Source organism: Trichosurus vulpecula, chromosome 4 (assembly GCF_011100635.1).
Source record: "Trichosurus vulpecula isolate mTriVul1 chromosome 4, mTriVul1.pri, whole genome shotgun sequence".
In the NCBI taxonomy this organism is placed as follows: Eukaryota; Metazoa; Chordata; class Mammalia; order Diprotodontia; family Phalangeridae; genus Trichosurus; species Trichosurus vulpecula.
In genome coordinates, this window is record NC_050576.1 from 211,806,754 (window position 1) to 211,833,492 (window position 26,739).

General features: G+C 35.7%; 1 protein-coding gene across 3 annotated transcripts in view; it reads right to left on the bottom strand.

The window, feature by feature from the left end:
• The window catches only part of HELZ (helicase with zinc finger), a 287,790-nt gene that overhangs the window by 75,499 nt on the left and 185,552 nt on the right, over positions 1-26,739 (bottom strand). For all 3 annotated transcript variants that reach the window (XM_036756959.1, XM_036756961.1, XM_036756960.1), the window contains exons 17-21: positions 21,669-21,787; positions 20,218-20,363; positions 18,948-19,095; positions 13,204-13,387; positions 10,602-10,830 (exon numbers count right to left, since the gene is read on the bottom strand). In XM_036756959.1, the coding sequence (XP_036612854.1) occupies positions 10,602-10,830; positions 13,204-13,387; positions 18,948-19,095; positions 20,218-20,363; positions 21,669-21,787 (826 nt within the window). The remainder of the gene's footprint in view (positions 1-10,601; positions 10,831-13,203; positions 13,388-18,947; positions 19,096-20,217; positions 20,364-21,668; positions 21,788-26,739) is intronic.

The window sequence follows — 26,739 nt, forward strand, 5'->3', positions numbered from 1 at the left end:
GCCATATTGGGATTATTAAGAAATGAATGAAGATTCTATTTGATTTTTCTCCTTTGTTTTAAAGATCTTTTCCATAATACCAGCTTTTTTAAAAATTTAATTCCTTAATTCTCAACTGTCTAAAATGAGAATTAATAAACATCACACATGTAAAATAGACAAAGGAATTAAATTAATGATCTTAAAAGGCAGAAGAAATTAAAGTACTACACGATATAGGGACTTAAAAACATTAAAAGGGAAAAGTCTTAAAGAGGTTATTCAGAATAATCTATCAATCTCATGAGACAGAAAAGTAAACCCAAAAAGTTTAAAAAATATTTTATATCCTTCAATCAACTAAATGCTACAGAACACAAAAGATGACAACTTAAAGTTTTTAAAAAGTCTATGTGATTATTGTTAAGAATATTTACTGAGTTTCAAAAACAATTTTAATTATGCAAAAAAGGAACATGAAAATGGTTTCTTCCATAAACACAATAGCTTGAGGCAACATAAATAGACAAGTATATCATAACAGAACAGGAGTAGAGGTGGCCATCCCAAATAAATTTTGCAGTGTTTAATCCTCATTTTGGACTAACTATAAGGTAGATATACATAGTCTTCCATGCTCCTTATTGTTAAAAATTTACAAGCACGAGTAATGTTCAAATGAGTAAAAATAATCCTATGTGCAAGTAATTTAAAATTAAATTTCTAACCTCAAGAAATAAGGAAATTTAATAAGATAACATTTCACCAATCTTGTTTTATGTATTTCTAGGAAATAAAAGCTGAATGGCTCAACTGAAATATTAAACAAGAAATAAAATTACTTTCTTATTCTCATTGCTTATAGTCTGAAATTAGAGATATGATTATCCTTAACTTAGCCTTCAAGAGCTAACAATCCATAAGTTGCTCTACAAGGGATGGGGAACCTACAGCCTCAAGACCACAGGTTCCTCATCTCTGCTACCCTTTTAAACAGTACTCAAGTATGACCTATTATGACCACAAATTCCAATGTGTATCTATCTATCTATCTATATATCTATATATATATATATATATATATAATGTATATGTAATATGTGTATATGTAGAAGTATTTCTTCTTATTTTTTCCTAAATTAACCAGGTATTAATCTCACAGTCATTTCTCATCCTAGGAAATAAGGAGGACAGAGAACCTGTTTAGCTTTTTTACATTCATTTTAGATATGAATATCAAACTCTTATATTTTGTTTACCTTTCCAATTTAAATAAATCAAATGTTTGAACTCATGTGGTTTTGAAACTACTTTTTAAAATATTATACACTGTTCTACTTATACTCACTATTCATTTTCCTTAGTGTTACCAGCCCAGTAACAACCAGAGTTAACCAGCAATTCTTTATCTCACAAAAAAGCCAGTAGGCTTTTGTTTACAAGATGGGACAATCTACACTTATAGGCTGTCTTTAAGCAAAAGAATACTTATGAAATAACTTCGAAAGATTCAGTAGATTAAATTAAGCATTTCAAAGACAACTTTAAATTTACATTTCTCTCATAAACTGATTTAATGAGTACCTTCCTTACGACATTTTAGCCTTGAAAACATCCTGTTTTCTAATGAAGTGTTGAGAAAGATTTTTATTTTTTTCTCTATGTTTATTGTGCTTAGCTAAAACAGTCATAGAAAACTTTAGCTTCCTATTCTTATGAGGTTTCTTTTGGAATATGTGGATAACAAGCTTGATCTCCTGATTACTAAATGAAAGAATTATTATTGATAAAGTGCTACACTTCTTTAAAAAAAAAAAAGATATGCAAGTAAAAGGCCAATGTAATGAGGCACACCTGAAAGAGTTTTCAGAGGAAGATCTCTAAAGTATATGCAGGGGCATTTGGATACTGCCCAAAGGTGGTTAACTTGATGAAAGATGAACACCAGAACTATGCTTTTTCAAAATTAAATAAACTGCTATAAAATTAACTTAATCTATTACAGATTGGCTAGATTACTTTCATGTGTTTCTATGTTGCTGTATTTTAAATCTTTAAAAAAGGACATGATATTACCAATCACAATATCCCATAATTTTCAATGGAAATTTTGTTCCTCAAGATAGGAAACTACAAAGAATCACACACGGCTCTGAGGCAGTAACTATTTTGACCATCCTTGCACTGGGCAATCTCATTGCATGAATAAGTTCAATGCTAATTTAAAACACTCACATTCTGAGAAATCATGCCAGCTTATTAAAATGTTACTATATTATTCCTTTCTTCACCCTACACAATTCTTGTGACCATCTACTATAGATCTGATTTTCCAAACTATTCAACTTTCATTTTTTTAAGGGGGTGGAAGGATGTGACTTGAAGGGAAGTCCATTATGCTATAGCCCTCTATGAACTTTCCAACGTCAGAGCAAAAAAGGAGAGCAGTTAACAACAACAACAACAAAACACATAGGGCAGTATTTAAACTAGTGCTCATTAAACATATGATTGACATTTATAAATGCTATATCAATTAGTACTAAATATTGGGGGTGAGGGGAACTGATAAGCTCAAGGAAATAAATTATTTTCCAAATCTTATTTTAAAGCACTTTAGTTAATATGATGATAACAATGCCTTACATTTATATATAATACTTTATAGTTACAAAGTACTCTCGTATTTGACACCACTTACAGCTTGCAAGAACCAGAGGGAAGAAAGAGGACTTTAGCTGATTAACAAGGAAAAAGAAATTGTGTAGGTGATTTGGAGTTGGGGCTCATGAAGAATAGAAGCAGCTGAATTTGGAGAGAAGAAATTTGGAGACATTTGGATAAATTTAAAGAAGATAAATCTCAGTCCAGATTCTATTTACAACTTCAGTGGGAGAAGATTATAGGAAAAGGAGCAAGAGAAGCAATAGGATTAAGGAATAAAAGCTTGAAAAGAACTGAAGGAGAAGGAAAGAAAAAAGAAGTTAGAAAGTCAACCTAAGAAAAGTTAAGTAAAACAAACTGATTATGAAAACAAATTAGTAGATTGGTAGATAATGAGAAACTGGCAAAATAAGAGATTAGTGCCAAGTGGAAAGAAAGTAGGGAATGACTGTAAATTTGTTGAAACAAAGGAATGAAACCTGGATATGGTTGTTAAGTTGTCAGCTACAAAAAGGTGATAAAGAATTTTGTTTTAAAGTAAACACCCACAAATAGTTTAAAAAAAAAAAAGGCAGAGAATTTCAATCAGGAAGAGAAGAATACATTTTGTAGTGACTTAAAATTGGTGTACAAAGTTTATATTTCTGCCACAGCTAAATGACTGCCAAGTTCTAAACATAGGAAACAAAGTGACAGGACTAGAAAAATACCTTCCCAGAGGCTAGTTAGCAAGAACTGCTACTTTGAAACACTAAATCATGAATAGGAAACTAAAGTAGTACCCATTAATTGGAAAACAGTTGAATAATTTGTGGCATATAAAGGTAAGAGAATATCACTGTGTTGAAAGAAATGATGGATTCAGAGAAATCTGGGAGGACTCACTGAACTGAAGCAAAGTGAAGTAAGCACCAAGAGAATAATTTATATAGTCACTGCAACATTGTTAAGAACAATAACTTTAAAAGACCTAAGAACTCTGATCAAAACAGTGACCAACCATGAGGAGGACTAATGAAAACGCACTGCCTGACAGAGAGGAGGGAAACTTGAGATATATGTTTTTGGACAGGGCAAAAATGTGAATTTCTTTTGCTTGTTCATGCTTATCTGTTATAAGGGTACTACAAAGAAGGTAGGACTATCAATAGCAATCTCCCCACAAAAAAAATAAAATATAACAAGTGTCACCGTAGTATCTTTTAAATCCACAAAACAAAGAGACAAAGAAAAGCAGGACAGCTTTGAAACTAACAGACTGTATTTGTTATGGTCTATTAAAAATGCAGTCATGTACAATCCTCTTTTTCTGTTCTGGGTACAGAACAATGATCATGTTATTTTCCAAGTTCAGAATAACAAAAAAATTAATTTTAAAATGGGAGTAGGAGCTAATGTGGTAGGGGAGAAACTTGACCTTATCAGAACATAGATGAGTGTAAAAATAACACAGGGTGGAGTAAGAGAAGGAAAAGGTCAATTGTATACTTGGAGCATAAAAACAAATTAAGTCCCTTACTGAAGAAAAAGGAACTAGATCTTTTCAGAAGGAAATAGCTACTTATACTTCAAGGAATGATACAGCAGAAATACAAAAGCATCCAGAAAGTTTCAGAGAAAGAAGAGTGGTGGTGAGGAGGTTGGTGATTCCCTGCACCATGAGTTCTGAGGCAACTTTGCTAATGACAGAAGTTTGTTGTCTTCCTGGGGGCCAGGGCATACTTCCAAGATATAATACAAAACTTCTCAAGATATGTCAAAAATGGAAGATTACTAGCCACTTTTGTAGACTGCCAGAAAGAATTTTGATACTTTAAAAAGTATCACCAAGGATTACAACGTTTTGTGCAAGAACCTGAGGATCATAGGGACACAGGCTGTATTTTCCTCATTGTTGCCCACTGAAGGCAAAAGATGTAGAAGAGAACAATGGTTTGGAAAGTAAACAGTTGCATATGAAAGTAGTGTTTGAGAATGGGATTTTTGTTCCTGAATCACAGCTTAAAATAAAGATATGACTTCTTGCCAGAGTTGGGATATACATAACAGAGGTTTGTAAGCATGTACTTGCTGGTTATCTTACAAATCTAATCAAAAAGACTTTCAAATAAAATGAAAAGGATAGGAGAGTGATACCTATATATATCCACATAGCATAGAGAGTGGCTACAAAGAAAAATAGCAGTTGAGACATCTAGAAGTTCACAGAAGAAAAAAATACTGGAAAGGTGCAGTAGTACCATCTAAAATATCTAAACACAAATGCTCATTGACTAGGTAACAAAAAAAGACCTCCAGGTCCTAACGCAAGAAAACAAATTTGATCTGACAGGTATCACTGAAATTTGATGGGATGAAATGGTGGAATTAAGCCCACGAGTGGAATACAACTCTAGAAGAGTACATCTTATTTAAAAGGTACAGGATAGGTAAAAGGTAGGAATGATGGCATTATTGAAGTGGTATAATCATGTAAGAAAAATCTAACAAGCTAAGAGGGAAGGAGGAAGAACAAATGCATAAAGATCTATAGAGGGGGAAACTAAAACAATTTTGTCATCGACAGATACTACAGACCTTCTGGACAGAACAAGTAAGCAAATAAAGAGTTTCTGAACAGAACACAAGGCTGACAGAGTTATCATATGATAAATCTAGACAACTTAAAACTAACTAGACATCTGAGATAGCTCTTTCTGACAAGATTAAAACACCTAAAAGTTCTTCGTTTGCTTTAACAATAATTTCATCCTTCAAAAGCTGAAGGAGCTAACAAGATATTTTAATACTGAACCTGATTCTCACTAACAGTAAACAACTGGTAGCTAGGGTGAAAATAATAGGGATCTTGAGGAGAAATGACCACTTACTCTAAAAATTTATTAGAGAAGAAAGTGAAGCATGATCAGACATGCACCCTAGACTTTGGGAAAGAAGATTCAAAGATTTCAATGGAATCCAAGGTAGGATTGCATGGACTAAAACTTCACAGAAGTCAGCCTAGAAGGGATGGGCAACCCTCAAGAATAAAATTCCAAAGACTGCAAGGGAAACAAGTCGAATGAGGAATAAAACTGGAAGTTGTCAAGAGACTGGTGAGGATTGCACAGGGAACTTATCAACTAACTTGGATTTAGAAAAGTCATATACTAAAGATGTAAGCAAAGGTAGGTAACAAAGAATGAATATAAGAATATGACAGTCCTGTAAAGATAGACTCAGGAGTGCTAAAGGTCAGGATAAGCAAAGGCTAGTGCAGCATATGAAAGACAACCAAAAAGATTTGTTTCCTTGTTTTTGTGGCAAAGAGGATGATCAAAGAAGAGGCAGGACTGACATTTAGGGTGAAGGGGCTTATGATAACTGACAAAATGGAGAACATATAGCTGGTTGATTCTTACTTTGTTACTGTTTTCTCTGCCAAAGCAAACGACATTTTCAGCCTTACATTAGAAAGGGCAGAACAAAAATTACTAACAGAGAGTTGATACCCAAGAAAAATAAGAAGAAAGTAAGAAAGTACCTAGATGTCCATAATAAATTCAGTCCCAAAAATATTGTATCCTTAGGTACTGGAAGAGCTGGCAGGTGAAATTTCTGAGTGTCAAGTGATATTTCAAAAAACTGTCAAGAATGGGAGAGGGATCACAAGACTGGTAATGGTCAAATGTCCTGATTTTTTAAAAATTGGAGGAGTAGGCTAGAATACAGTTTCCCAATTATAGACCAGGGACCTTGACTCTGATTCCTGGGAAAGTTCCAGAATAAATTATTAAAAAGGAAGTTAGTAAACATCTAGAAAAAGAAGCATGAATTAGAAAGAACAAGCATAGCTTCATTGAGCATAGGTTATGACAGACTAACATCAACCATCATCATCATCACCAACATGATTAATTTAGCATGTTAAGGTTTGCAAAGAACTTTACATATGTTAACTCATTGGACCTTCACAACAATCCTATGAGATATGTATTATTATCCCAATTTTACAGTGAGGAAATAAAACTAAAAAAAGTTAAGTGACTTGCTCAGAATCATACATCTAGGTGTCTGAGGCAGAATCTGAACTTGGGTCTTCTTGATTCCAAGTCTAGTGGTATACCTAGTGCTCTGGCATGTCACTATTTTGACAAGGTGACTAAACAATGGCGGCACTATACATATAGTCTATCTAGATTTTAGCAAAGTATTAATAATGTAACTCATGTCCATTCTTCCAGAAAAGATGGAGAGACATGGACTAGATGATAATCAAATCATCAACCCACAAGCATTCTTAAGCACCTACTATGAGCCAAGTATGGGCTAGGAACTAGGGATGTTAAAACAAAAGTCAAAGATTTCCTTCCCAAATTTTTAAAATTGTATTTGGCTATATATGATTTTTTTTCTGTGACACATTTTATTTCCTAATTATGCTTTGTTTGGGTTAAAAATTAGTGCATAGCCCCCGAAAACAAACCAATTGGGTAACAGCCTTGGAGGTGTTTGGTGACAAGACAGAAGAAATGACTAGCACAATAGATGATAGAGTCAGCATCCAAAACGATCTTGATAGGCTAAAGTATAAGCCGAATTTAATAAAATAAAATTCAATAGTAATAGATGTAAAGTCTTAGAGGCAGCCAAAGCAATGATGACATAACATCCTAAAATTATAAACTGGGCCTAGATAATTATGACCATGTAATTTTAGGAAGAGTCATTCATTTTGCTCTGAGCAAAAAATACCTAGTGCGTGGAACAAAATGGAAAATTAGACCAAAATGAATGAAAACATCATTATAGGAAAGGGTAACCATTAGAAAATATGGAGTACAGTAAATAACTGAAAATTATTTTCAAGGCTATCTATATTCTTAACAACTATTCCTAAATCTTGTTTATGAATGTTTTATTGCTGCTGATGCATGATACTCTACTTAATAAATAAGTTTGAATGTTTTATCATAAATCAAATTGCAGGTACTCTGTAAGATCTAAGCAACAAATACAAATTAACCAATTCATTAAGTAGAGTCTTATCTAAACTTCTATGGTTAATTCTAATAATTTATCCCTCCATGTTTCCTCTTTTGATTGATGTTGGTAGGAGTTTCTTCACCTAACCAGCCAACTAGTATTTATTAAGTGCCTACTATGTGCTGTGCACTGTACTAAGTACAAAGAATGGCAAAAACAACCATGTGTCTGTCCTCAGGGAACTGATAGTCCAATAGAAAAGACAACATACAAACAACTGTACCAACAAACTATATACAAGGTAAACTGAAGATAACATCAGAGAGAAAGCACTATGATTAAGAACTGGGAAAATCTTCTTGAAGAAGGTGAGACTTTAGTTGCATCTCAAGGGAAGTCAGGAAAACCAAGATGCAGAGATGAGGAGGGAAAGGATTCTAGGCATGGAGAAACAGATGGATTGTTCTTTGTAAACAATTAGCAGGGAGGCCAGTGTCACTGGACAGCAAAGCAAAGTAAGGCCAATCTCACTGGAAGGGAGTAGGGTATAAGAAGACTGAAAAGGCAGCAAAGGACCAGGTTATAAAGGGCTTTGAAAGCCAAATGGGATTTCATATCTGATCCTAGGGGTTATAGGGAGCCACTGGAGTTTATTGAATTGGGTGGATCAGATCTGAGCTTTAGGAAGATCAATTTGACAGCTGAATGGAGGATGGATTGGATTGGGGAAAGACTTGAGGCAGTGAAACCAATCAGCAGGCTATTGCAATAGTCCAAGAATGAAGTGATGAGGGCCTGCACCAGAGTGGTGGCCATGTCAGAGGAGAGAAGAGGGCATATATGAAAGACATTACAAAGGCATAAAAGACAGGACTTGACCACTGATATGGAGGGTAGGAGAATGAGGAATTGAGATGTGACACCTAGATTATGAGCCTGGATGACTAAAAGATGGTGGCACCCTCAACAGTAATAAGGAAATTAAGAAGAGGAAAAGATTTAAGGGGAAAAGATAAGTTCAGTTTTGGACATGCTGAGTTTAATATGTCTGTAGGATATCCAGTTGAGATGTTTAAAAGGCAGCTGAAGAAGTTGGCTTGGAGGTGAGGAGAGAGGTCTGGACTGGACAAGTTGATCTGAGAATCATCTTCATAGAGATGATAACTGAATCTATGAGAGGTGATATCACGAAGTAAAATAGTATACAGGGAGAAGAGAAGGCACCTTAGAACACAACTTTATGCCCTGTCCCCCTCTCCCCCCGCCATGAGTGAGCATGACAGGAATAAAGATCAAAGGAGACAGAAGGGTATTGGTCAGACAGGTAGCATGAAAACCTGGAGAAAAGAGAATATCAAGGTGAAGAGGGTGATCAAGAGAGGTCAAGAAGAATAAAGACTGAGAAAAGGCTGTTAGATTTAGCAATTAAGCAATTGTAAGTAACTTTGAAGAAAAAGGTTTCAGCTGAATGGCGAGATCAGAAGCTAGACTGCAAAGAGCAAAGAAGAGAAAGAGATGAAAGAAAATGGAAGCACCTATTGTAGACAGCCTTCTTAAGGAGTTAAGTTATAGAAGGCAAGGGAAATGAATAATAGTTAGCAGAGACAGAAGGATAAAGCAAGGATTCAGAAGACACAGACATGTTTGTAGACAGCTGGGAAGAAGTCAGTAGACGGAAGGATTGAAGACTAGTGAAAAGGGGACAATTATTAGATGATAGAGGGCACAATGTGCTGGAAAAGATGGGACAGAATGGGATCGCTTAAGCAAGTAAGGGTGTTATAATGAAAGACACAAACAACAAACAACAGGTAGGGCTAGTTATAGCTCTGCTAAAATAATCATTTTATTTTTAAATGGCCCAAGTAAATTCCCTTTATATAGGACATGTATGCCTTCTGAGACATACAAAAAGAAGAAAATATTGCCAAGTTCACATCACAATGCATTCTTGACTTTACGTGGGGCTCCATCCAAACAGATCTGTCTATCTTAACAGTACTATACAACAACAGCATCATACAATAGGCAGATAGGTGGTACAATGGCTAGAGAGCTAGAACTGAAGTAAAAAACATGAGTTCAAATATGGTCTCACTCATTTGCTAGCTATGTGACCCCCCCCCCACCGGAAAGCCACTTAACCTCAATTTTCTCAGCTATAAAATGAGGATAATAACAGCATCTTAATTATTTGCCAACCAAAAAGCATAAAATAAAATGTCAGCTAATATTGTTATTGTTGACAATAATAATGAAATAGTTATCCAAGAAACATTTCAAAGCTACTTAGACCACATTTCTGATCCTGAATTCACTTTGATAGGTGCTATAAAATTCATAAAAATTTGAAGTAAATCTCAGCACATTACTTTTCTTCCATAAAAAAGTAATTTTCATAATTCTTTCTGTTTGAGCTATACACACATAGAAACAAATAAGCCTTTTCAAAAGTCAAAAGTTCAAGGCCAATACCATTAAATTCAGAATTTTAACATTCAAATAAATGGTATAAGGCATATAAAAAAGAATGTTCAGTGTCTATTTTGATAATGTTCTCATATTTAAGAGAAAGAGCTTGTTACAATTTATGTCCTACCAAGGCATTGATAATAATGTTTAAAGAGCTATAAGCAGGAATAAAAAGATGACAGACTATTTTAGTTTGGAAAGATGACAAGAGCTTTTGAAAGAGTGCAAATAACGGAATGCAAAGAAAAGGCATGGCAGAAAGTGCCTGAGAAAAGAAATTCATCACAGCCATTATCTATACTGTCAGAGGTCACTTAAAACTGTTTAAGGACTATATTCATAGACAGGTATACAATTATTAAGATACTGAATAAGTCAAGGAAATAAACTTTATATGCTCATATTGCTCAAAATTTATTAAAATGGATCAATCAAATTCCAGGGGGTCATAATATAAAGGCAGCCTTGCATTTCTTCCCAATGTTTTCAGTCAACAATACATACACATATACTCAAAATACCTGCATCTTCCAATAGAGCACAACGCAATAGGATCACCCACCACAGCTACCAAGGACTGTGCTCTTGTTATGGCGGTGTTGAGAAGTTTGTAGTTGGACAAAAAACCATAATCCAAATCCTCTGTTGAATCTTCTAATAGTTGCTCTTTCCTTTTAATTGGGGTTTGTTTATGTTTGCAAGTGTGCCGGGTACGTACTGTACTCAGAAACAAAACCCTAAACTGCTTTCCTAAAGAAATTAAGAACATTTTACATTTAATGTTAATCAGCAACAAAATCAAAGGATCACATTTTCACAAAATCCTGGAAACGCAGGAATTGAAGCCAGCCCCAAAGATCACCTCATACAATGTTCTGCCCAATGCAAGAGTTCCTACTACAGCAACCCTGACAGCTGGCCATTGAGCCTAGCCTTAAATACTTTATTACCTCAAAAGGCAATTCTTTCCATAGTTGTACAGTTCTAGTTGTTGGCCAAAGCTAGCAAAAAGTCTTTTTGCATGTTTGGTCAAAATCTCTTCCCATAATTTAGAAATTAGGATCTTAGGATTTTAAAGGGATCTCAGAAACCATCTAGTCCAGGGGTGGGGAACCTGGGGCCTCATGGCCACATGTGGTCCTCTAGGTCCTCAAGTGTGGCCCCTTGATTGACTTCAAACTTCACAGAACAAATCCCCACATGTGGCCTCAAGGCCCCAGGTTCCCCACCTCTGAAGTCTATTTTTTCCCCTTTTAGATAACAGCTTTCAAAAATTTGAAGGTATCTATCAAGTCCCTAATTCTTTTCTTCTCCAAGCTAAACATTCTCAGTCCCTTTAAGAATTCTACCAGTTAGTCTCCACATTCCTTCCTCTAGACATTCTGTAGTCGGCCCCTCTTAAAATACTGTGCCTAAAATTGAAAAAAAATACTATGACGTGGTGTGAGCAGCACAGAAAGCAATGGAACTTTTGATAATCACTTTATTATTATCACAATTAGCAACCACATCATACTGATCATTTTTTAAAAATAAAACCCATAATGTAAGACAGCATGGTATAGTGGATGGAATGCCAGTCTTGAAGCCAGGAAAACATGGGTTCAAGTCCAGCTGATACATACTGTCTGTGTGACACTGGGCTAAGTTATTGTCTTCTTGGTATTTTGGACAATTCTCGAAGACTATAACTTGTAGAGAAGGTATTGATCTCTTCAATAATGACATCACAGGTTCATTCCCTATCTCTATCCTAAATCTCAAAATAAACAGAAAGAACAATAAAATGAAACTGAACACAAAATTATGATAGACAACTTTGGGCACAGAGAAGATTTGAGAATATACACCTCCTCCCTTCATTACAGAAGTGGGAGATTATGAATATAAAATATTATGTATATTCTCACAGTCTGACAGCTAAGGTTTTTTTCTGAACTATTTTTTCCTCTTTCTTTTTTAATATTTGTTACTAGAAATGATTCAATGGGTAGGCAAAGAGAGAGGGCTATATTTGCAAGTGAATGTGATATAAAAGCAAACAGTATGAATAAAAATAAAATGTAAAATAAATAAATATCATAATGGTATCAAATAAACAGTTCAAATGGGTTCCTACTATACAGAAAACAAGCTAATCATTTAAAATGCATTGAAGTATCATTTCTTAGGTACAAGAAATTCTTGTTAATCCTGTTTCATGAGTATTTGTCTTCCCAGAACAAATTAGCACTCTCATTATTGGTCAGAAATGTAGCCAGAGATTTCTCACAATATTCTTTGGATCTTGCAAATGAAGCAGAAACTACTACTTATCATAAAATAAAGATTGATATCATTATTGCCTTTTAGGAATGTAAACAGGAAAACAAACGTCCTACTAATTCAATATCAGACACAATGACTGACTCCCAAAGCATCTCAAATAGAATGTAAATATTACTAGTGTCTTGAAGCAACAAGATTTTAAATGAAAAATCTCACATTCTAATAGCCAAAAAAGAAACTAGCTCTAGCAATATTTTATGCTGTACTTTTTTTTTTGCTATCTTTTGTCTAGCATACAGAAAAACAGACACATTGACATATTTTACTTTTACTTCTTTCATTTAGGTGATTGTGATGAACGCTTCTGCACAATTTCATAAAGTATTTAAATTAACCTGGGACCAATCTTTAATACATAAAATAGGCATGAAGATGCTTATGTAATTGCTTTTATACACACACACACACACACACACACACACACACACACTTACTTATGTATTTGTTTGCTTATTTATTTGTTTATTTAAGTTTTTGCCCAGCACTGTGATTTCACAGTTTTAGGTAACTCCAGATTAGGAGCTTCCCTTTAAAATAGGTTTGCCCCTCACAAGTCCTGGAGAGCTGCCTGAGGGCACTGAGCGTTTAATCCTCTCACCCAGGATCCCACAGCCCTGAGGTAGCAGAGGCAGCATTTAAACAGAGGTCTGCCTAATTGCAAAGCCAGCCCTCTATCCACTACACCATATGCTTCTCTATTTCAAAAATTACCAAGGTATAAATACAAAGTTTCCAAAAAGCATTTTCTTAATTATTTACATTTGAGTGACTTCAGGAAACTTAATTGTTACTTACCCTGAACATTGAGCACTCTTTCCACATTGACGTCAGATAATCTCTTTTTTCGAAGTTCTGCCCGGATCCTGAACACCTGATCAGCATAAGGAGTGACGACACCTATACTTCCATCATCTAACTTTCCCCAAGCTACAGGCCACTTTCTCCTTAATTCTTCTACTCGTTCCACCACTTCAAATACCTTTAAAAAAAATTGGTTTTTACAGATGCATCTGAAATATCATCTTAATGAAAGCCATCTTAAAATTCATTTCTAAGTTACAAGATCATTTCATATCTTGGCCAACACCCCACACTAAAATAGTTTCCTGATATGAATAATAGTTTAAATGATACATCTCTTATAAAAGGTATGATGTCTTTTTGGTCAAGTATTTACATACAGAGTAACAACTAAAGGTACATTATATTTTATTAATAAAATTTGGTTATACTTCTGGTGATCTGATATGAGTTTATAATGCTCTGGCCAAGTGGTATTACTACTTTCAGAAACAAATGTCACTTTTAAAAGACTTTTTTAAAAAATATGAACATTTCCACATAGAAAGAACAAAAAAAAATGTGTATATACTCTTGTGAATCTCCTTATAAATAACTTGGTTTTTATTTAGCGGAATTTTGGTTGTTTTTTTTAAGTGTACTAAGGTTAATTCCTAAGCTAACCCACATATCTATATCAAATTACATCAACAAATATTTACTCAATATCTACTATGCACCAAACACTGTGCTAAGAGAGGCAAAACACAAAAACCCACAGTTCCCAGGCTCAAGGACTTTACATTCTAGTGGGAAGACAATGTACAAACAAGAACATAAACTGGAGATTATGTCAGAGGGAAGATACTAAGATTGAAGAGGTCTGGGAAAGTCTTGTAGTCTTCTTGCTTTCCAGAATGGCTAGAATTTGTTGTTTGTCCTTCATTGTAAAGAGGGCCAATGACATCATGGGGCGATGTCTTGACTTGTATGTGAATTAGATTTAAACGAGGAAGAATTATACAAAGTCACCAGCCTCATTCTCTCTTTCAGAGTCATCTATGGCCAGTGGCAAGACAAAAGTCATGATGACTGGCAATGGCCTGGGATCTAGTGAATGACCTTGGTGTCTTTGATGCCTGACCAACATCTAAGCACTCCACAGTGCCTGCTTCAGCCACCTTCATGGCCATTGGAACAAGTTGTTCTCATCCACCCATTCCACTGGGGGAAGTCCTTATATGCTTGGGTAGACATCCCCCTAACTCACTGATGGGTTTGAGGCATTCAGTTACCCTCAACCTGCTGAGGTGGTTTACCAGGGTATGGCTGTTGCTCATGCTACAGCTTCTTGGAGCCACAGTTGAGAGTTGAGTGAATCTGGTGAACCCAAAGGTGGATGAGCAGCCCTGAAAAGCGCTAGGCAAGCCCTCACATTATTGGTATTAGTCATCCTAATGCCCCATACACCTCCAGAATTTACAACTCTATTTACAATCAATTTACAACTCTACCAGTAGTACATTAATGTGCCTATCCTTTTTTCATCATCTTTACCAGTCTGATGGGTGTGAGATAAAACTCTAAGAGTTAATATGCATTTTTCTTATTATTAATGATTTGGGGTCTTTCTCCACATGGTTGTTGATAATCTCCTTTTCTTCTTTCGAGAACCCCACTTCTACCCAAAGATTCTGTCCTGGAACTGCTTATTTTCTCTCTTTACTCTCTATTGGTAACCTTATCAGCTCTCATGGGCTCAGTTGTCAAATCAAATGACTTCCAGAACTACCTATGGAATCAACTTTAGTCTTTTTCCTGAGCACGAACTACCCACTAGATATTTCAAACTACCTACTAAACAATTCAACATATCTAAAACAGAAGTCATCTTTTCTCCAAAACATACCTCTCTTCGTAACTTCCCTATTTCTTCTGAGGACACAAGCATCACCCAAGGTTCAAAACCTCAATTACCCTCGACTTCTTACTTTCTCTTACCTCATCCATACACACACATGTCAAGCCTTATGCATTCTACTTTCACAATGTCTCTCACATCAGTTCCATTCTCTCCGTTCCCATAGCCACCACCTTAGTTTAGGCCCTTATCACTTCTCATCAGAACTATACAACAGCAATAAGTCTCTGCCCTCTCTATTCCATCATCCTGCTGCAAACGTAGCATTCCTAAAGCATAGGTCTGAGTGGGATGGTGAAGCCCTCTCATGGAATCTGGGTCTCAGCCTTTCTGTGAATTGAGTGGGATAAATGGAGGTGGGGACTCAGGGCTTCTGATTGACAGCTAGGCCTAAGTCTTGAGTTACTAAGAAATCACCTGACCTATAGGAATCCAGAACTTAGAGAAGCCAGACCCACTTCCTCCCCACTACCACCTCAGCATGAGCCTTGCCAAATAAGGATATAAGTGTTCTTAAGAATTGTTATTGGCTCAATTGGCGTTTTCTTGTCCCTTGTACTTGGGTTAGATTTCTCACGAGATTGTGTGCCTGAACTCCACCAATGAGAGTAAAAGGTCAGTGGTGGGGTGGGTTGTTTGTGTTAGGGTATAAAAGCTAAGTTCTGCCCTCTGGGCTCTTCCTCTCGCTACCGATTTCCTATAGGTTCAGAGACCGCCCTTTCCATAATAAAATTACTTTCTACTTTCTACTTGAGTAGCCTCTGAGTTTAATTTTGGGTTTAGTTTTTTGTCCCACACAGTTCTAACCACATCACTCCTCTGTTCACAAGATTCCAGCATATACCTCTACGATAAAATAAAAAATCCTTTATTTGGCATTTAAATTCTTTTATAACCTGACTCCAGTCTTTCCAGCCGTAGTACTCTTTACATACATACATACACACACACACACACACTCTGCAATAAGCTTGCTGTTTCACTCATATGATATTCAATTTCCCATCTTGATGTCTTTACACAGGCTGCATGGCCCCATGCCAGGAATGTGCTCCCCTCTCCTCTTAGAACTCCTAGTTTCCTTCAAAACTCAGGTCAAGTGCCACCTCCAACATGAAGTCCTTTCTAATTTCTCCTAACTACTAGTACCTTTTCTCCAAAAGTATCTTGTACGTACTGTGTATATCTATATTTTGCATATACTTATTCTATACTCTGTATATATTTACATGTTTGCTCTTCCAAAGGAATATAATCCCCTTAAGGGAAAAGAATATTTCCTTTTTGTCTTTCTGCCCCTAGCACACAGCATGTGGAATATAATAAGCTCCTAATAACTCCTTATTGTTTGATTAGCAAGTAGAAAATACCTTAGACCTTTCCTTTCAGTAAAATAAACTCTTGTTACATTATTCTACATAAGGTGGACTTTATAGATTAGAGGACTAGATTCATACATAACCTGGCACCTTCCTACATTGGCCTACTTGCACACATCTCTTCATCACTCATCTCCTTGCCTGTAATAGTAATTAAGGTGGGACTTCTTGCTGTTCTTCTCTTAAGTGCCTTTAAAGATTCTGGCCTTTGTTTGAACAGGGCAGATAAAGTGGGATCTTTTTGTCTTGGAGTATTTCTCAGCACTGAGACAACAGGGAGTCATTGATTTGTATATGATGTGATACTGGGGATGGGAAACTTTCTCATACCCAGCCTGGGTGAGGTAAGAGCCCTCAGGGTTCCGAACAGGATATAATTGAGGAGAGCTTGGCATTTGACTTTTGGGGCACAATCATGGAAAGAGTGTTGAGACTCTGGGCAAGCTGCAAACTGCCCCCCAGCTTTGCAACCCAGATATTCGTGTTTCTCTGGTAACTATGAATTGTGTTTTGAATCAGACAAGGTCTGTCTGTTGATGTTTGTAATTTGTTTGTATTTGCATTGAGGTTCAGGGGGCTGATCTTTTCCCCCTGAACTAAGTGAATGATACAGGTATGTTTAATTAAACTGAGATTGTTAACCCCTTAAAGTTACTTTCCTTAGTAAAGCAGATCAAAGAACCTGCATTGGCAGCTTTCTGTGTGCTGGTTGTTGGCGGGTCTTACACCCCTACAGCAGCTGCTAGCAGCTACAATGCCCTGGGCACAGACTGTCCCTCATGACTGGAAAGCTCCTTAGCTTCCCTGGCTTCCTTCAAGACTAAGCTCAAATCCCATTTTATGCAGGAGGCCTTTCTTTATTCCTCAATCTACCTTCCCCTCTGAAATTACCTTCATCTTCTCTGTGTATAGCTTATATTTGCCTAGGTACATGTTGTCTCCCTCATTACAATGTTTGCTCCAAGAAAGACGGAACTCTTTTTGCCTTTCTTTGTATCCCGTGTCAGGTACATAGTAAATGCTTGTTGACTGACATGTGTGTGTGTGTGTGTGTGTGTGTGTGTGTATGTGTATGTATGTCAGTGTTAATGTCTAATCAAAGTCATTCAAATACAATTCTACCTGCATTCACTTTTAAGAAAGTCAAGTCAACAAGTATATATGAAGCACTGACTATGTGCCAGCACAGTACTAACCACTGGAGATACAAAGAAAAGAAAAAAGCAAAACACAACTATGAGTCTCTGCCTTCAAGGAGCTCACAGTCTATGAGGAGACAACACACAACTATGTATAAACAAGGATGAAAATATTCAATAAAGAAACCACAGAATTTTCTGATACCATGGAACAGCAATACAGTTATGTATATATGGGTATGAAATTTTTTGTTACTAATTACTTATCACTCAAAAAAGTGATCGTTTTATATTAAAATAACAAGATTTAATGAAGTTCCATTTCAGATGAAAAATAATAACATATATAAGAACAAGCTGACATTTCCTTTTTTAATTATGTCTTCCTATTTTACCATAAAACAAAGAGAAAATCAAAGTTTATTTGTTCTTATGCCAAAGGTGATTCATAATGACAAATGAAATAATCATATTGATTCTGTATCATTTTTTTAATTGATCCTATTTGAACTTGGTTGATTTTTTTCCTGTAACTGCCTAAGGTATTCTTTGTCTCTGAACTTAGTTCAGAAACTTAGCTCTCTTGTAATGAGTTAAATTCAGAAATCCAGCTCTCTTGTTAATCACTGTTCTATTCTTGTGTCAAGGAAATCTATTACCCTCGAAAAATGCAAGCAAACACCAGGAAGTGTCTAGTATATTTACACCACCAAGCTATCCTTCAAGGATGTCTGGTTTGTTGTCCAAATAAGGCTGGTTCACTATCTCTAACTTTGCAGGTAAACTTAAACAATAGGCATTTCTTCATCATAGGAGGGAAGGAGGGGGTTGTTGCTAGCCCCTCATTCCCAATTACCAACCAATCATATTGTCCCCCATACCTCAATTCTGTAACCAGTCATATAGGTTTTGCCATTTATGATGTCAAGTTCTTTTAACCAATCATAACTTGTTCCCCACCTTTGAAGTCCTATTCCTTGTTCTGCACTTCCCTAAAAACTATCCCCAATTAAGGGTCTTAGCTTTGCTGAGGAAGTTGAGATCCTATTTATTGGTAAATTCATGCTTTACTAATAAATTGACCATGCTTGGAACTTTGTGCCTCAGTTTACCTTATTTTAACCATAACACAATGAATATAAATGCTATATGCCAAGAGAAGTTTTATATCTTATCCTTATGCCAATAAAGTTAATACTTAAGCCAATAAAAAAATTTAAGGAAAAAATATCATATAAGGCCTTACAAGTTAAAAGGAAAAAATGCTCATAATGACCAATTTTTCAAAGGAAATATAATATACAAAAAAAAGGAAATTACCTCTGCATTATTGTAAAAGGCTGTACTATTTTTTTCCTGTACATCTTCTCCTCGTGCTGTAAAGAAGGTTAATGGATAAAAATCTTTGTGTGCCGGCTGTTTTCCACTTGCCATCAGCTTCCCCTCATAGAAAAGCTCAGATGTATAACTACAAAAAGACACAAAATGAAAATGTAAATCACTGAAAAATCTACAGTCAATGGAAAAACTACATTCAAACCAATATTTTACTCCACGTCCACAACAAATTTTATTCAAAATATTAAATATGAAAGGAGAGGTTTTCCTTAAAAAAAAAAAAAAAGAAAAAACAACTACAGAGTAGGCATCTGTTACTCTATAATTATTAGGTAGGTTCTTTTTGAAGGGAAATTAAGGAAAGGGACTACAGAGAGAAGGAAGAAAGGAATGTTTGATCAATAATAGTTACAAATTGCTCTTACTACACTTAGGGTATAATTACAAGTAGAGAGAGTAAGACAAAGGAGTGACTTGGTGTGCACTTTTCTAGCTAATCTACAGATATGAACTATATTAATTATTTCCCTTCAAAGCAATATAATTCAAAGTGATATAATTTAAGGATAATCAATATTTCAACATTTCCCCCACCTATTGAATACCCTTTTATGGGTATAAGTGCCTCCCAGTAAGGGTTTTGTATGCATCAGACAATTTTGGAAGAAGTAAAAAAATCGCATTTTAAGATGCTGGTAAAAGCCACAGTGGAAATTAAATCTTTTTTGCTCTTTATTCTCCTACCTATTCGTATTATTGGCATCATTCACATTACCTAAATGTATATTGAACTTTTAAATATTCCTAATTTTTACATTCCTTCCCCCTATTTATTTTATTTCCAATTAGATTCTGTACACAAAAAAATTTGCAAAACTGGAAAACCTTTGCTATTTTGTGGTTCATTAACATACTCATGTTAGTATATGTGAATTTATGTGTATACACATACACACATACACACACACACACACACACACACACACACACACACACACATATATATATATATAAAAACATAGACCCAGTGGACTAAAAGTTCTGGTTTCCTAAATTTAAATGCTTTTTTTAAAAAAAAAATTTCTTTTCAATTTTAAAGAGTTTCTCTAAATGTTTTTTTGTAAAATCAAACAAAAAGTAATTTGTAACATTAACATCACCTATGACTCAATTTAATACCCTCAGTCATAGATGAAACTGTTTACATTCACTAATACCATTTGCAGGTACATTTGAAAAAGATCACACCTACTTGATGATAGCTTCATGGGAACGATAGTTCTCACACAGTAAGATCCGACATGGAAACTCTGCAGGATAATGCTCATAAAGCCGATCAAGTAATGAAACATGAAGGTTTCTCTCCCTGGCAAACTCACTGTAGACAAAAGGACTGAGCTGCAACAGACAACCATATAGATAAAAAATTTTAACAAAATTTGCAAGCAGCTTCTGGAAATTACATAAAATTCTTTACACTAAAACTTTTTATATATTAACCCTCTATATGCTCAACCTTGGGATATCTGTTCAGTCTAATAATTTCTAGGTTGTTTGCAACTCTATTTACAAACTTTACTTTCAACAATGGCTAAAATAATTTATCAATTTATAAAATCCTATTTATTCACTGAGGGGTAAAAACTCAAACCCCTTGATTCTCTGAATCAAAATGATCAGCTAGGAATCCTAGTAGAGATAGTTTATGCATAAAATAAGTGTTTCCAAATGTAAAAAAAAAAAATACTCAGTGTTTAAGTATTTTAGAGCTAGGCAAAAATAATCTGATTTGAAAAGTCCTACAATAAACGAAATTTGTCCTTACAGTTATAAACTTTTATCATAATTCTGACAGCAAGAATACCACGAAAGTACTGTTGTAATCATGTGTCCCAGGAGGGACAATACCTGAAGCTATAAATTTATAAGAAAGATGGAAAACATTAATAATAATAATAGCCTAGCATTTATATAGCACTTTAAGCTTTTACAAAGCACTTTACATATAGTATCTCAATTTATATTAACAATTCTAGGAATTAGATGCCATTACTATCCCTATTTTACAAATGAGGAAACAGAGCTCAAGGTGACTTGCCCACAGTCACACAGTTAACACTTGTGGCTGGAAATGAACACAAGTCTTTTTGACCCCAGATCTCTCTCTCTATCCACTGTTCTGCCTCAAACAGAAAACTCAATTTCCTTTTTTTAACAGGTATATAAAGTTAGAAATGTTCTTGACTACTGTTTTCACTTTGTTTCCTTTGACTTAAAATTAATTAACCCTGCATGAAGCTAAATGTTACTTAAGAACAACAGCTGAAGAATTTAGGAAGAAATGATGAGAAATAAAGCTCAATATTTACACCATAAAGAACAAAACTTCAAATAAAAAAAAGTGAAAAGTGGCGAAGTTTTGCTCACTCTATCACTCTAAAAGAAAAACGAGCATGTAAAATTCCTTTGTAAAAATAAAGTATTTTTGCCAAATTTGCTAAATGTACAATATAATAGGAATTAACATTAAACTCTCTTGCAATCATCAATTTATACATTTATAGTAACATCTAGTCCAGAAATATTCAGAGTAACTAAGTCCTAATACATGCTATGATTTCACTTTACTCCCATTAAATATATACTAAAATACTTTATTGACCAGATTTTCATTCTAGACTAAACACATGATAGAGCACTTACTTGCATGTGGTCTCCAGCCAAAACAATCCGTGTGTTTTGATTTGCTAATGCCAGAGGCATAATGGTTTCACACTCCATGGCCTGTGCAGCTTCATCCAACAGAATGTGCGTAAAAAACCCTAGAAAGCACAGTAAGAAAACTCAGGAAATTGTATTTCAAAGGCAAGAAAGGGAATAGACGCGGCTTTCTTTCCTGATAAAGATTTTAGATAGTTTGAGACACTTTCATTTCAGGTCGTCAAAAATCTAAATATCAAATCACAATCTTTTACAAATAAAAGAGATTTTTTTTAAAAAGAAAGCTATCTTATTAGGTATCATATTAATTAGGAGCATCTAGTAATACAAACTAAACACATATCTTGAAATAGGACTTGAAATAGGAGAAATTAAAATTCAGTTATATTCTGATTAGTGTATAGAAAAGATTCCACTTGAACAATTATAAAAAGAAAATAGCTGTTTACTTGCATGGGAAGTGAAAACAACTAAATACTAAAGGTATTTTCATATTTGCTAGGTAAGATACCATGAATAATTTTTAATTTGGGGTTATTTTGCACTTAGATGTCCCTTAACACAAAAAATAAGATAGGACTTAGGATTAAAGGAAAATGGAGCAAAAGCCTATGACCTAGGAAGAAATCCATAGAAAATATGAATATGTGTGCACATATACACATATGTCTAATTATATGTAGAATATGTCCACATGCATATGTGGTATTTGAATGCCTCAAAAATTTTCTTTTCAACATATAACATATCAATTGTTTATAACTTCCTGCTAAGATGCAGATCAGCAATTCATCTATAACTTTATTGACTGAGAGTTGTAAAAGGCACAGAGAGTGTGAGTGACAGCCCCATGGCCTCAGAGCAGGCGCAAGCAGTAAATTCAATTTGTTCTTGACTCCAAGTGGTTCTTGACTCCAACTATATTAGTTTGCTTCTCACTTAACATTTCCCATTAAAGGGAAGAAGTTAATTTGAGTTGAACCAGATACTTCAAAACTCAATACTTTAGCACTCCTCAAAACATCCCAAGGAAAAATGCTTTGTGTGAAGGTCTGAGCCTTGCACCTTTTTCACATAAAGGCATTTTTCTCAGAAAGTTCTGGTTTTTCACCTACATAATAACTAAAATATAATGATAATTGTTTCCTTGTATGGTTTAAAACTGATTCTACTATTAACTAATTTCCCTTTATCCTAGGATTTTTCCTCATGTACAAATTACAACTTGTGACACTCACAGAAACCTAGCTCCTCATGAAGATATTGCTTCTCTGCTGACCCTCTACTATATCTGACACACCTTCTTCCTTCACTTCCCCTAATACACTGGCCCAGGAGCAGGAACAGGCATACTCCTTGCTCCCCACTGCCACTTCTAGATCTTCTCTCCCTCTGCCACCATCAATCAGCAACTTCTCTTCCTTTTAAGTTCCCTCTACCTAGCTATATCATCCTATCCTGCTGGTACATATATCAACTAACCTCAAGGTTATTGTCCCTCATTTCTTCTGTTAAGGAGTTCAGTACTTGGTTCACAGTCTTCCTTTCTACCCCAAGGACTTCAATATACATGCTGATGTTCCTTCAAATACCCTGGTCTCCCAGTTCATCAACATCTTATATTCCTATAACCTACAGAGGAGGTTCACATACCTTCATTCAACCTTATCCCTGCATATATCATACCTTTGACCTCACCATCGCCCATTAGCATCCTATTTTCATGATCAAGAGTTATGAAATTTCCTCTGACTTTAATTGCCTACCCTTCCATCTCTCCCAGTGCCTCACTTCTCTTGAATCTATTCTTTGCCTTTGCTGTAACCTTTACCTTTCAGTCCTCTTGGAGACCAACATTCGTGATCTGGTTTAGTTTTCCACTATCTCCAGTTTTAACCCTCAAATTTAACAGTTCAATCTTATACTATCTTGAAATCTATTTGTGGTTTCCTATCTACTCATGTTTTGCCAAAAATTCTAAACCTGAATAACTCCCAACATACCCTTTCCTCAGTCTTTTGAACAGTGCTAGAGAAAGTGACACAACCATGTTGACCAGGACAAGGACAACATTTATCTCAAGTGAGCCCCACTACAGCCAAGTAATTCCTTCCTCACAGCCTCACAACTTTTCTTCTTTCAAGCCTTTTAGCAATAGACCTTACCTCATACTTTACTGAGAAGACAGGTCATTCTCCATAAGTTCCCTTCTTTCTTATATTTAAAAAACTCATAAAATCATCTTCGATCCTCTATTCTTTGCTCTAGTCTCTGATGAAGCTTAGAATGCCTTGCCATGCTCAAGCACTCTCTTTGTGCTCTTCCCCTCTCATCTCCTTTTGCAGTTTGAGATTCTGCCCTTCTTGAAAAAAAAAATTCAATTTCTCCCTATTTATCAATTGCTTCTTTGCTGTCTATCTATAAACATTCCCAAATTTTCCTTCATCCTTTAAAAAAAAATCCTTCCTTTGACCCAATATCAAGCTGTAATACTATATCTTTCTTCCTTTTCATTGCCAAAGTTTGAGGAAAAGTTTTCTAGGCAATTTGCCTCTATTAACTCTCCCTCATTAACTTTTCAGACCCTTGTAACATGGCTTCCAACCAGTTGCGAACTGATCAAACCATTCTGGAGAGCAATTTGGAACTATGCCCAAAGAGCTATAAAAATGTGCATACCCTCTGAACCAACAGTACCACTTCTAGGGCTAAATACCAAAGAAATCATACATGTGGGAAGGGAACCTGTAGCTACAAAAAATATTTATAGCAGCTCTTTTGGTGGTGGCAAAGAACTGGAAATCAAGTGGATGCCCATCAATTGGGGAATGGCTAAACAAACTGTAGTATATGAATGTAATGGAATACTGTTATGCTACAAGAAATGAAGAGCAAATGGACTTCCCAAAAACCTGGAGAGTCTTACATGATTTGATGATGAGTGAAGGGAGCAGAACCAGGAGAACACTGCACACAACCACAGACACATTGCTTCTGTGATGACTAACTTTAATAGACTTGGCTCTCAACAATGCAAGGTTCTAAGACAGCTACAAAAGACTCATGATGGAAAAGGCTATCCACATCCAGAGAATGAATTACAGAATCTGAATGCAGATTGAAGCAAACTATTTGCTCACTCTCTCTCTCTCGCTCACTCTCTCTCTCTCTCCCTCCCTCACTCTCTCTCTCTCTCTCTCTCTCTCTCTCTCTCTCCCTCTTTCTTTTTTCTTTTCTTTTTGGTTTTGTTACATTTTTCTCATGGTTCATTTCATTGGTTATAATTCTTCTTTACAACTTGATTATTGGGAAAATAAGTTTAATGTGAAGGTATATGTAGAACCTATATCAGATTACATGCCATCTTGGCGGGGGGGGGGGGGGAGGGAGGGAGGGAGAGAAAATTTGGAACTCAAAAGCTGGTGGAACTGAGTGCTGTAAACTAAAAAAAAAAATTAATTTTTTGAAAAAACATGGCTTCCAACCTTATTCAACTGAAACTGCTCTCTCCAAAGTTACCAATCTTCTCTTAACTGGCAAATCCAAGAGCCTCTTCCCAATCCTCACAGTTCTTAACCTCTCAGCAGCAGTTTTCAAAGTTGACCACACTCTTCCTGTCTCTGTCTGTCTCTGTCTCTGTCTCTCTATCTCTGTCTCTCTGTCTCTCTGTCTCACCTAGTTTTTCTCCTACCTGCCTTGGTTGCTAATTTTCTCAGTATTCTTTACAAGATCTTCATCCAAATCTCATCCATCAAGAGCTCTCTGTACTGGGGCCTCTTTTCTCTATATACCCTTTCCTGATGACCTCATAAGTTTCATATATTTAATTTAATACCTCTATAAAAACGGCTTCTAAATCTACAAATATCTATCCCTAGTATTTACCCTGAGCATCAGTGCTGCATCCCAAACTGCTTCTTGAATAGTTTCAGCTGCATATCATGTAGATATCTTAAACTTAACATGTCAAACCAAAATACATTAGCTTTCCTCAAACCTACCCTCCCTACTTCTGAACTCTTTCAATAAAGGGCACCACCATCCTTTGGGTCACTCAGATTTTAACTTCAGATCCATCTTCAGCTCTTAACTCTCCTTCACATCACAATTCTGTAACAGAAAGGCCTAACTCAGACCAATCCAGTGAATTCAGACTCAGGACTGGAAGGCCATGAAACAGTCATGGCCCATTCAATAAAATGTAATTCAAAAATTACTGTACTAATGCAAAGTAATGAAAACAAATGCTACTTCCTTCTGTCTCCAAGTTATCAAGGTAGCAATGCTGGATCGGAAAGACATCTTGAAGAGCAGAGGGAATTCTGCCAAACCTTAAGAACAATGCCCCCATAAGCTAGGCTTTTTTATATCCCTAGTCTTCTGAACCAAGAAATCTCAGGGATAACCTCCTTGCCTTCTTAAAGAGAAACTACTCATTTACATAAATTAAATTCCAAGTACATCCCACCCTTGGGAGTTAAGGTTCCAAAAATCCTCTAGAGCACCTTCTATCATTTAAAAGACCTTAAAAGAACTCTGACCTCTGGAAGAAGTGTAGCAGAAAAGAATCAAGACAAATAATAAAGCTACAATATCGAATTATATATAAAAGTCTTTTTTAAAGTACAGTCATGCAGTTGGGAGATAGGGCAGTTCACAATAGCTCTCCTGATGTAAAACAGCAACAATGAACAAGAACAAACCAGGAATATCAAAGCCAAAGCACCAATAACAACACCTCCAGCAGTCACAGAGCCCCAGCTCAGATAAAGGTTATGTGTGGCAAAGTAACTAAGGGGTCATAAGCCTCTTGCATGAATACTGTCCTGGGCCCTAAGATGATACCAAGGCTTGCCCCTTATCATCATTGATTTAGAGTTCCCTAGGCCACCAGCCAAAACTTCACTCTCCCTGGAGCAAGATCCATCATGGGAATCATACTAAATCCTTGACTCTTTGAGGCCTCTGAGGGTTAACTCTCTTTCTCTTCAAGAGTTGGATGAAGACTCAGCTTTACCTTAACCCAGGGACTCAAGATCGCTACCAGGTCAGC